The 13294-nt window shown below is 37.1% G+C and overlaps 1 protein-coding gene across 1 annotated transcript in view; it reads left to right on the top strand.

Moving 5' to 3' along the window:
- The window catches only part of RPS6KA3 (ribosomal protein S6 kinase A3), a gene marked incomplete at both ends in the record, with an annotated part of 66694 nt that overhangs the window by 11548 nt on the left and 41852 nt on the right, over positions 1-13294 (top strand). Inside the window, one exon of the mRNA XM_079536090.1 lies at positions 2309-2365. Coding sequence (XP_079392216.1) covers positions 2309-2365 — 57 coding nt within the window. The remainder of the gene's footprint in view (positions 1-2308; positions 2366-13294) is intronic.

Below are 13294 nucleotides of genomic sequence, written 5' to 3'. Positions count from 1 at the left end.
GGGGTTTCTGTTGCTGTTTCATTTTCAGTGGCATTAGAGTTGTCTTTGAGCAGTATAAGTGGGGTCTCAAGGTTTATTTTTTTGGTTAATTCTTCTTAATCTGCCTCTAATATTATTCTTCAGCATAATTACTGTTGTAGTGGGAATCACTGTTTCTGAAAATCTGCATGTGGAGTCAGTTTAGAGCACATGGCTTTGATACATAAATTGCCCTGTTTTAGGCCCCAGAGTTGAGCCATCATTAGCTGTCAGGACATTTCAGGCTCCTCCTTTCAGGCTGAAGTCAATTGTCTTTCTTGTTCTGATGTTTTTCTGCTGATTTTTTTCCTATTGACGAGATATTTTGGAAGCTATCTTGTGGCGTGAATAGAGCACAGAGATGTGTAGTTAAATTGTCATTTGATTAAATGTATGTCATAGATTTGAGAGAAGGGAAATTGTGACTTGTAGCCTTGATAGAGATGGTACATGGAATAACAATATAAACAATTATGTTTCCTTGTAAGCAAGCTTCATTAAAAACACTACTTTCTTAGCTAAGCTGGTATTTTTATGGTCTTGTATGTGATAATTAAAATTGTTGTGTTTTTTAAGGAAGAACAGTACAATATCTGCTGTCTGTACTCTTAGTAAAAGCTGCAGTGAGGGAAGGTGAGGCTTTTTGGAACATCATCAAATAACTCTTAGCTGTACAATTAGAAAGTGCAATGCTGACAGCCCTTAACTGAGACATCTTATAAAAATTACATTCATCTCTTGTAGCCTAGCTGGTTTCTTACTAGTCCTTCTGTAGAGAAACATGCCTTCTAACCAGAAGTCTCTAGTGTTTCTCTGAGGTCTGTTAACATGAGAAAATGGCAATGTTATCCTGTGTCACAACTCTGCACTGCAGACAGAATCAGTAGCTGAGCCCTTCCCTATGCCTGTGTTTTAAGGGGGTGGAGAGCAGGCCACAGTCATATTTGGGTGATGGATAGTTCTCATAATCTAGTCTTATCCATTAGTATCTTATATTAAAAATGAAGGGGGGGAAAACTTGGTAGGGAGCTTGTAATTATCTGAGACTAAACATTCAGTTTGGCATAACTGAAAATTGAAATTTGTAAGTTGTTAGAACTTAACCTGTCTTTTCATAGGAAAGAGTCTCTACCTGTAAGCTGACTACACCTAGCAGTTGCAGAGAATGCTAGAAAGGTTCTACCCAACAAGTCTGCTGAAAAAAAACAAATGGTGGGAGGGAACTTGTAGGAAGAAGTTGAAATCTCTGAACACTGCCTAGCAGCTTCCTTAGCTTTCTGACATCTAGAAAATATCTATCCATATATGCATGTGACTTTATTTTAAGTAAATTAAATTCTGCAAAAATAGATTAATTAGGACTTACATTCTCTGGGGAAACAATCCACTAGTACTACAGGGCACAACCATTTTTGGTAATTTTTTAAAATCTATTTTGAAAAGAATAATAAGAGTCTGTAAAACTTTTAGAGCAAATGAATAATTAAAGCCACAGGTGATCCTTCTTGCTATTACCTTGGGAGGCATATCTTTTTCCTTATTAGCTGCTAATGTATATGTTTGTTGTGTAAGCAAAGGCATCTGCCTGGGAAAAGTGCCACTTAGATATTCACCAAGTATAGTACCACTGGTGGGGAACAGAAAGCATTTGTTAACCAAGAAGGCATTTAGTCTTTTTTTTAATCGCGTGACTAAATTTTACATGGAAAGCTTTGCAGGACGGTCCCTAGAAAGGTTAAAATAAAAACAAACAGAAAAGTACAACGTTGACTATCTAATTAGCCAGCAACCATAAACATTGATAGTTTTTCTAATAATCATATACTGTAGTTATAAACGTTCTTGTAGTACCAATGACAGCAAGGACTCGGTTTCTGCATAAGAACTTGGTTTTAAAAAGAGTATTTAAGTTTGTTGTTGTGGCTTATTGCTGCACATTCTTCATCTGATTTAGCTTTCTGCAGAGGTTGTAGCAGTGAAAAATAATGCTCTGTAGTACTAAGACTTAAATTGTTTTACAGTTTTCTTATTGTGACTTTTGTCCAGTTTGGTAGTATGTGAGGATCAGAGTGAGAGTGGCATCATGCCTCTCACACAAACAGCAGTTTTCCGTACCGGCTTCCAATGATTTTTTTTGTTAGGTTGGTTGGTTTTTTGTTTCTTTTAGGAAATAAAAGAACTCTTGATCCTGTAGAGGAGCATGCCATCAAAGCCCATTGGCAATATTTATTTCTGTAGTTGAATTCAACATCTCTACTAACTTCCTGTGTATTTTTTCTTTTTTTAACAGAATGGACAGCAAATTGTGGATGAACCTATGGGAGAAGATGATATCAACCCACAAAATGTGAGTAGATTGTAACAAAGATAGCACTATATTGTGATGCACTGATGCCACACAATCTACTTGCAGGTTGCCGATGATGCCTTTTTGTTCAGGTTTGCATCTCATGTCAAGTAATGTAGAATCCTGATATTTTTCAGAGTTTTTTTTCTCACTTATTCTTGTCTGGTTTGGTATCCTACTGTTTGTTCTGATTAATGTTTATACTTTCTACACTATTTTTAATATGAGTTAGGTTTTGCTGTAGGAGAGCACAAAGTTTAATATTATAGAAATTGGATCGGAGAGTGAAAAAACTTGATAGTAAAATGTGGCTGCTTAGATCATTCCTCAACAGGAGGGGAGGTTGAGCTTCTCTTTCCTTATCACAACAAATCTTAAAGCTGGTTGTTCTTTTTCTATTGTCTACTTTTCCTTGTACCAGTGAGCAAGGCAGTGCCACTGGCTTGTTAGTCTGAACAGTGCACATGTAAAAATATTTTACATCTGTGAGTTCCAGAGTGTGCTTTATTAGCAGTTAATGTTTCATTTCTGGTCATGTCACAACGAATGATTCTGATATGGTTAAAAATTCCACATAGATTCCATTGCAGGTGCGTGTGTGCTTACTGTATGAAATCTGATTCTATGAGTGCCATACACTATAGCTTTTCCCTTTCTAGTTCAGTATGTAAAGTGCAGCAGCAGCTATTACCTTTAGTTTTTCTGTATGATCAGAAGATTGCTCAGCAGTACCTGTTTATTCTGTTTCATTGCTCATGTTAGTTTTTTCTCATTGTCCTTCTTGATCTACATGAAACTAGAATATTTGCATAATAAATCTTCATTAAACTGGAAGATTGTTTCTGTTTTGTTTCTACATAGATTATTAGGATAATACTAAACTCAAGATGGGCAAAGTTTTAGATTCTCTTCCAAGATGGAGCTCACTGGAGTGCATTCAAAAATAGTAAAGCTAGTCATCTGTGGCACAGTGGTTTAAGTCTTTTCTCTGAATGTGGATTTCAGTTCTGCTCTTGTGATGCTATTCTTGCTAGCTGGAGTAGAAGGCAACTTCGGTTTATTGGTTCAGAGTTAAGAAAGCTATGGGCACCACAAAAGAGGAAATACTCAAAGATGAGAACTGTAAGAATCAGTTTTGCTGGTGGCTTAGGATCCATCCCTTCCTTGGATGAGATGCTAAATGTTGAAACGTACTTAATGGAAACTTCCACAGTGATGAAATATCCAGAGGCTGACCTATTAATATAGATCTCAGGCGTTCACTGTAAATCAGATCTGAGCAGTAGGCAGTAGTTTACAGTGGTTAGTTTTGAACTAACGTGTTCTGAAATACTTGTGGTAGCAAAGCGGTCTCTGAGTTGGAGATGGCAAATTGACACAAAAGATGCAGAATCACAGAATTGTATGGGCTGCAAGGGATCTTTAGAGACCCCCTGAAAAGCAGGCCCCCTACAGCAGGCAGATACCTATCTCTCTTCTTTCCCCATAAACTTATTTCAGTTATCCATAAACTATAAAAAGCCCAGACCTCATAATCCTCTCTACTTTCAGGTTTCATTAGTCTTTCAAGGGAAGTACAAAGGTAAGGAAGGACTGTGGAAGTACAGTTTCCATTGCTGTTGTTATGGAGAGGCATTAATTTTTCTTAACACAGTCTTTTTGAAAATGGGAGTGGCCGCTAAAGAGGAGATTGCAGGCCAGATGGTTCAGCCACTATCAATAGAAGTCAAACTTTCATTTTACAAAATTTCATAACGTGAAGATATCAGTAACCACAGGTTTCTTCATGTGATGCCTGTGGCTTTCTCAGCTGTCAAGGCAACTCTAACATTACCTGTAGTGTTGCATCAGACGGTGCTAGCTGACCATTAGATTTTGTTGATAAACGGTCCTTAACAATAAAACACAATTTTCGGAACTCTGAATATGATTGAAGGTACACTATATCAGGGCTCATAAGGTGATGCTGTATGTTACGCAGAGTAAGGAAGGAACAGTATTTGTAGGCGACACCAGAAGGAGATCATTTGTTCTTAATATTCTGCGTAGTGCAGACTATAGTGCTTTCATTAATTCTTATGTGAACTAGAACACCTTTTCCTGGGAAAGTCTTTGGTTTTGGTTGAGATCATAGAATCACCAAGGTTGGAAAAGACCTAAAAGATCATCCAGTCCAACCGTTCACCTATTACCAATAGCTCCCACTAAACCATGTCCCTCAACACAACATCCACAACATCCACATCTTGGTAACAGTAATGAATGAACTGAAATACTTGTTAATATATTCTGACTGTTGCCCCTACCTGATAAAAATTTTACTTTGAATTTGTAGCTTCACCTTCTACCTATGGAACTTTTTGTTTTGTATCTGTATGCTAAATTATATTATATTGGGCTTATGTAATAAGGTTTAGGTAGTGGAGGGGGTGGCTTCTGTGAGGAAAAAATAAGTGCTGCTCTCATGTTAGGCAGAGCTAATTCCAGCTGGCACCAAAACAAACCCACAGCTGCTATTGCGAGCCTGTCAGTGATGCAGGTGGTACTTTTGTGCTGACGTACTTACGAATGGCTAGAAATGTTTTGCAGAGACAGAGATTGGCAAAGAAGTAAGGGGAGGACGTACTTTGTGCTCTAGAGCAGAGATTCCTTTTGGCCCATGGAGGAAATAATGGTGAAGCCCATCGTGAAGCAAATTAGCAAGCTGTCTCCCTGCAGCCCATGGAAGGTTTGTGTTGGAGCACAGTATGTGCTCTGCAGGCCCTGGAGAGGACCCTGCACCAGAGCAGATATGTATGCCATGCTCCCCGTGAAAAGACCAATCCTGGAGCAGTTTGTGAAGGGCTGTATTTCATGAGAGGGACACCACAGTGGAGAAGGAGAAAAGTGTGAGGAAGGACAGGCAAAGGCAAAATGTTGAAAACTCATCCCCCTATGCTTTCTGTATCTCTTCCCCCTGGTCCCTGAACAGCAGTAAAGGTATAAAGCTAAGCCTGGGAAGAAGTGGGAGTGGAAGGAAGGTGGTTTTAGTTTTGTCTTTATTTCTTCTTATCCTACTGTATTTTTACTTGACAGTAAATAGATCCTCCCTGGGCAGAGTGTGTTTTGCCCGTGACAGTGGTTGGTGATTTCCTGGCCTTTATCTCAACCCACAAACTTTTTCACATCTTATTTTCTTCTCTCTCCTGTTGAGGAGGGGAAGTGAGAACGTGGCTTAGTGGGCATCAGTCAGCCCAGGTTACCTCACCCCAGCCATTGGGTTTCCCTTTCAGGTTTGCTAATTGCAGGATTACTTCCAGGTAATTTCCTGTATTTTCTTCAAATGCTTCCAAACTGATGCTTCTTAGGAGACAGAGCAAACTATTTAAACATAATAGCGACCACTAAAAAATATTTATCTAATATTCTTTCTGTGATGCTCAAGGTATTTAAGGTTGCCTTAGCAGTTCAATTCCTTAGACCAGTTGTTTTTTTCATTTATTTCTAGGTGGTGGTGAGTAAATGATTATCAATAGTGATTTAAAAAACAAAACAAAAAAAACCCAATAATTTTTGGTGCTTTTTTTCCCACTGCTCAGTTATAGCTGGAAGCTAGTCTTTGGCTGTCAGCAATTATAGTGCTACCTCAGCGGAGGTGTGAAAGGTTCTTGTATGCCACATCAGAAGACAGAATATTCTCCTGGCTGTGTGATGTGTACATGTCTTCAGGACAGAATTGCCACTGTTCTGTGGAGTGAGAAGAGGGGTGAAAAATTGAAAATACTGCACCCTTCTGCTGTGTTAAGTGTTTGGATAATATGCTGGTAGAATACTGTCTTTGTTATATCTGGTTTTATAACTTTTGTCAACATTTTTTATCTGCTGAATGTTGGAAGTAACCTGGGAACCTTCAGCAGGAAATAAATGTAAGAACAAATAAAAAACTGGCTGAAGTATGACCTGATATGGAGACTACTGAAAGAAGGGAAGCAGTTTAAAGCCTTTTACTTGCTACCTTTCTCGCTTTTGTGCTATGTACCATTACTTTCTTTATTTCTATATCCATAGAGATTAAGTTAGTTAAACAAATTAAATGCTTTGAGTTCTTTCCATCATGATGCATGCTTTACTGCTTTTTAAATCTAGATTCAATTTGATCGTGGTTGAAGCACTAGTAGATCTAATGCTTCATTGTTGCACTCGCTTAAGCATAATTACTGAAAATACAGAAATATTAGCATGCAAACATTTGTGAAAAGTTGCAGTAGTTCTTTGTAAGCTTCAGGAAAAGCTGGCATACATTTCTGCACGATAGCTTGCTGGGACTGAAGATCACTGGTTTGTTTTTGTGTTTTTAGTACAGTCCAGGGTGGAAATAATTCAGGCACTAACAACTGTGATGGAAAAAGTAAACACTGTCTCCAGTGGTAGTGGCTGTGTAATATTTCACTTGACTTTTTCTTCTATGCTTTGGTATAACTTTAAACAAAACTCCACTGTTAAATAAGAATTATAACATATATGTAAAATTAAGTGGAAGTGAAGCATGAAACAGTCTTAAAACATGCTGATCTGGATGATGAAAAGCTAAATTTCAGTAGCTGTTGTCTTTGTGTATCAGTTTTTTAATAGAAAAGGTTATGAGGATAATAAGATCTTTAGAAAAAAGCTTAAAGATGCATTAAAAAATGTGTGGGCAAAATAGTTTATCTAATTTCTGAACTTGTAACTGTCCATTATATGTAGTAATAATTCTGAGATTCTCCATTGTGCATATATATGTATATATATGTATATATGCATGTATATATAAGAATTAAGGTTAGAATCAGAAGCCTTATAGAAAATACTGGAAACTCATGAACAAATAAAAATGTACATAATAAAAATGTAAAAAAAAAAAAAGCATAGCTTAACAGAGAGATTTGAAAGCATTTGAACTTACAGGATGTGTATACCATTGTGGGTGGAATTTTTCAATATTTATAGACCTAACCCCTAGTTAATATTAGCTGGAACAATGGCCATGTCATCAGTAGCAGTGCAGTGACCTTTAAATATTTTTGTAGTTTTCCTGAGAGAAGAGGTATGCTATCAAGTTATTATTTCATGTCTTTAAAAAATGAAGTGCAGTCATTGCCTTCTCTGTGTTCAAATTTTCCCTTGTAAAAGGCAGAGGGGTTTTGTTTTTGTTGGTGCTAGATTCTTTATGTTGAAGTGCACACATCATACTGATGTAAGAACGGATTTAGTGGACCTTACATAAGTTACAGCATCCTTGTAAATGGTATGAAGCTCTTAATCTGAAAAGTTAATTTATATGTCAAACCTATACAGAGAAGGCAAGCACCTCAAAAGATTTGTTCTTCTCCTAAGGGTGTTGTGAATACAACCACTTGAAAGCATTGATGAGAGTGGCCTTTCTCTACACTTGGTGTCTCGGGCAGTGTAATTTCTGGGTCTTGATCAGAAAATTGAATAATTTGAGCCTGTAAGCAACATTAAAAATCAATCCACTTCTTACATGGAGACAAAACAGATGGTAGCCCTGAAAAGCCTGTAAACTAGCAGATGGAAACTGCCACACCCTCTCATTCGTCTAATATTTCTTCTTTGGCTATACAAACGTGTTTGTTATGAAGATAAGTATATTATTCAGCTTCTTAAAACTGAGGGAGGTGACTGTCCGTATCTCATCTGCTAACCTTCTTCAAGTGAGGGTTTTTCATTTTTTTTTTTCTTCAGATAACTGAAGGCAGTCCATACTATAGACCCTTGCTTTTCTATCATTATAAAAAGGATACGTGTTATTATGCTCCTCAGTCTGAGGATATAGGATATAGGTTGATTCACATAATGAATTATTCCACTTAGTTTCAAGTTTTTCTGGTTATGTGCAAAAGTGGATGTCCAACTGTAGTGTGCGTGCTTGTTTCAATAGATCTTATGAACTTCCATATTGTGCAGAGTTCTTCCAGCATCTTTCAGCTCTCCCACTCTCTGTGGAAGCTGGGATCCTCTTACCCCTGAGTGTTTGGACAGCAGGTCTTAGGACAGTTTCTCTAAGTTCAGAGCATCCAAATTAAAAGCACAGAAGAGAAGGGTGGGAGGGGGTGAAAACAACAACACTTTACACTTCTGTTCTGGAAGACGAAGTGCTTTGTGTGAGTGAGATCTGTACATTTTCTTTAATCTTACCTGCAGTTGAATTCAGCAGGCACTGATAGACATAACAAATCCCTTTTGATTTGGGGGCACTTAGGTTTCTTGATAAGCATATATAATACAAAAACTTATCAAGACTTCAAGGTTAGTGGAGCAATTTGCTGGAGCAGTTTATACTTGTTATCGCAAACTTCCCTTTTTGGCCACTGCTGCTCTCTAACCTGTCTCCTCATATGAAGGAAGATTTAAAAGAACAAGCTCTGTTCTCAGGGGTTCTCAAAATGAATTACGTAGCATATATCTTAATGTTTCTGGTTGGCTGGTAGTGCTCTTTGGGAACCACACAGGCTTTATTCTCCCAGAAAGCAAGAAATTTCTTCCACCTGCTGTAGACCCATGCCAGTTATAGGAGAACTATTGTTATGAGGTAACCCCACTGACCCCTGAGCACTGTGCTTTGTGCTTTGCTGGGAGGTCAGATAATAGGTTTGGGGAGCAGCAGTCAGTAATTGTAGAAGTGTTGCAGTTGAAATGCCCTGGTTCTGTCACCCTTAGCAGACACAGTTTATCTGTAGTGCTGTACATATATACACTTGCTAGGAAAGAGAAGAAAATGGTTATATACTCATGCTGTGTTCTCAGCTTTAATGAACTTTGTAATTAGCGTAGGGCCCGCCACTTACTCTCCATTTCTGCTTTTAGCAATCCATGCTACCTTAGACCTAAATGTAGTGATCAGGAGACTCCTGATGACTTCTGTTATTGGAGTCACGTTTGACAGTACAAGCTTGAAGTAACCTTTTTATTCTTCACAGTGTAAATATCCACATTGCTATTAATCTGTAATTCCTCACATACTGGAGCTTTTGAGGGGGAAATCACTGGGGATTTAAAGCAGAGAGGAAAGCTTCAGGTAGTTTTTGTATCGTTTATGAAATACTTGAAATCCTCATGTAACCTCCTAGCATTCAAGGAGCCTTGTTTATCCCAAAGCAAAGGTTGAATCATTTTTCATGCTGCGTTACTGCTGTTGTAGTAGGGTCTGCTTTATCCCATGCAGGCTGTAATACAATGGGTCTGTAAAAAGCACACTGTAATGGAGGACTCGAGGTGAAGAAGTGGTTAGTGAATGTTTGTGTAATTCACAATTCAGTACATAACATTTGAGGAGCTGTCCTTGTGGATGTAGTGTAAATGAAGATCCAGAGAAAAGAGAATGTGGTGGTGTGTTGTTGTTTTTTTTTTTTTTTTTAAAAAAAAAGCACATTTTTTGTTTTTGGGGTTCTAATAAAGCCAGAGATGAGGAATCTTTATTTTGTCTCTTTCTGTACGTGGGCAATAGGATTTTCTGTTGTGCTGGAGTAAATATATATATAATCCAGGTTTAAAGGCAAAGCTAGAAACTGATACCAGGATGTGGTATATATTGGCAAACAGCATGTTCTTTTGCTTACAGCCAGTGATTTACTTATTTTGTCTTTTGAAGAGGAATTAAAATCTAAAAAAAAAATTGCAGTGATCCTGTTATAACCCAGTCAAGGGAGGTAGTTTGAAGGTCTATTTGTTTTAATGTTCCTGGCAGGAAGGAGTACAGTATTTTGCTTTGTACCCATTGGTATGGATTCACTAAATGGAGTCACCTGGCTCTGCTTATGGCTGAGCACTTGTATTTGCTGCTGCTTAAATGTCATTACTTGCATTTATTTATTTATTGCTTGAGGAAAAGTAGCTTTGCTCCATATTCTAATTCATTCCTTTTAATAAAGGTCAATGCTGAAGATACTTAAGTTGTCAGTATGCAAAACAGTAACTGAGGTACTAAATTTAGAGAGAGACCCAACTATTGAATCCAATTAGATTCTGATTTCTAGAAACATTCAGTGTGCAAACACTTTGAAGAACTTAGTTGCTACAGAGCATTGTGATTATTTGTGCTTGAGTCAGACACTCAAGCTGGGCAATCCAGTTCAATTAATTTCTGTTTAGGTTTTGTGTGCAGGATTTCAGAGGGCTTTGCAAAGTCGGCTTGGCCCCCTAACAGTTCTAGAAAGCATAGCCATGAAGTAAAAGCTTACCACGTTCTTTGCGTTGATATCAGAAAGATAGCAATTTGTGCAATTGAACTAAAATCCGTAAAAATACAAAAATCACATGCAGGTCTTAAAGTAGTTGCTACTCTGCTTAAGCAGTGGTACATGGCTTACTAGCTTGATTTCTGAAATAGATGCTGATCTTTTTTGTTCTTTCCTGGGAACGAGGAATAAATAACATCTGCAACAACATGTTGCTATCAGACGATCTGCTTAAGTTTCCTGTTCTGATCTCTACAGCATCAGCAACATGAGTACCCCTGCTGCCCCGTTTTTCTTTACCAGAGGAAGAAAAATCAATTTCTTTCTTTTTTTCTGACCTTTTTTCCCCCCTTCTCTCGCCCCACCCCCCATCTGTGGCTAACTTGCCTGACAGGAAATTTTCTAATTGCCGGAACAGCTGGTCACAGCAAAAAAAAAAAAAAAAAAAAAAAAAACGCTAGGGTTGGTCTTCCCTGCTAGACTTAGGATTGCTCAGTCAGAAAACCTAAACATCATGGTTTCTTAGTCATGTTTAAGTTTCTGGCTCTGCGTGCTCGTTCTGTTCGGGTGAGCTTAGTTCCTTTTCTTAAAGGGGGAAAATATATTAGTGTGTAAGTAGAGTTTAAGCTCCTGATATCAAAGTAGTTTCAGTTTTTCATGGCTTTGGGGTCAGCACTGTCTGTATACAGAGCCTTTGTATATTCTTTTCCTTTAAAAAGAGAAAAAGGGAGGGGGGAGCGGGAAGGAATTTGTATTCTGCTTGTATTTTCTACAAGTTTCTAAGGTACCTGCTGATAATTTAACCTTACTGGCAACTTTTTACTCCATGAGAATGCTATGGAACTTACTGTTTTCTCCAGAGGTCTATGAGCTTAGCTATGTCTTAAGCTTTCTCATTGGTAATCTGGTTTTATTTAAAATGTTCTTTTTTTTAAAAAAAAAAAAAAAAAATTAAAGTTTAGTGATTATTTAATTTTTTACATTGTATGTGATACTTTTAATTGTATGAGCTCATTATTTGTTGAGTAAGGCTCATCAGCATCTTAAACTTACTACTTACAACATCGTTAAGAATAGATGCTTGTGTTATTATTATGGTTAATTTGTCTTTAAATGGTAATTTAGACATAGCAGACATTGAATTTGCTCAGCAAGACAAACTGTACATACTTTTAAACATAAAAGGTGTTTTAAGTTAAGAAAATGTCTAGTGCAGAACTGTATTATCCTGTACACTTCCATAATTTTTTAACGATACATGTAAATGTAGTGCAGTGTGTTTGAGCATTTTATCTCTGAAACTTAAATCAATTTTCATGTTTATCCTCCTGTAAATCTTTTTTTTTTTTTTTTTTTTTGTGTAGAACATTCTTGTATACTGTTTTAACACCATAGGCGATGTAGATGTATTAATTTGTGAATCAAAAGGATAGTAATTCAGCATTTACTAGCCTATCTACTGCTTTAAGCTTTGCAATAAGTGTTAGAAACTGAAGTTTAATTTCCTAGCTGTAACTGAAACACTGAAATGGACATGAGTTGTAAAACAATAGAATATAGGATACTGTACATACAGCTTTTTAAAAGAAAACCCTGAGAAATAAACTTTTACCAACTTGAAGTGTAGCTCTTTTCAATGTGCAATTTGCAGGATATTTCTTAGAAGTCTCCAAGAAATTTTCCTCCTTGGAAAATTCTATCAGCTATATTGTCTTTAAAACTGTTGATTTTTAAAATGCTGGACAGTTGAAGGGTTTTCAGACTACAAATTTTAGAATATACTATTGAATAAAAACAAGATTCATCCTTGTTGTAGTTTAGTGCTAAATATGTTCATGGATTTTTAAAAACAGATGACTTTTAAAACTTTCCATATTTTTAAAAATTGCAGTGCACTTAAATGCTTACAAAGTAGGAACAAAGCTTGTATCAAAGTTACTGGGAAATGAAAGTTCCACCCAATGAGTATTTTTTTCCAATGCTGACATGCGCAGCCTGGTTCATGAGATAATTTTGTGGTGTTTGATCAAAGAAGAATTATATTACAAAACTGTTTTTGGTGGCAGCATCAGGCTTTTGATTTTGATGAGAAATTCCTCATCTCTATGGCTTTACCTGCTGAACTACTCACAGTTCCTTTGGGGAAGGAAGGAGCACAGTCCTAGCCTTTGTACTTTCATTCCAAGGAGGAAAAGTATTTTCAGAGTGTACCAGAGTATCCAGAGGGCTTTCTCATCTGTCCGTTGACTCAGTGCTCTGAGGTGGGACTCGTTCTTCAGACTCCTATCTTGCTTCATCTGTAACACCAAAAGAACTGGAGGAGTTTGATCTCAGCAACCTGGTCTGTGGTTTTCATTAGGTGAATGAGTTGGCTACCTGAAACAAATGTGGATATAGACATCCTCTGAGACTGTAAAATTGTTGTAGTACTCAAGAAAATAGGAATGGAAAAGAACAGAAGGTATAGAGAGTAAAGACAAAGTGCATTAGTACAGTAATTTTATTATCTCTGTGCATTTTTTTGTATTTTTTTAATCTTGGGCACCCAACAATTTAAAAAGAAAGAAAATCAAACAAATGTGAACTTAAACATTTGCTAATATAGTTTATGGTTAGGAAATCATATTTTCTGTCAGCTAAAATAATAGATGTCATCTGCAACAAGTAATCTACTGTCAGCTGAAATCAGGTTTTCTTATACTGTGAACGAGTT

This window comes from Tetrao urogallus (genome assembly GCF_951394365.1).
Source record: "Tetrao urogallus genome assembly, chromosome: 1".
Classification (NCBI taxonomy): domain Eukaryota; kingdom Metazoa; phylum Chordata; class Aves; order Galliformes; family Phasianidae; genus Tetrao; species Tetrao urogallus.
The sequence above is the reverse complement of the archived record's forward strand: the minus strand, read 5'-3'. Positions and strand labels throughout refer to the sequence as shown.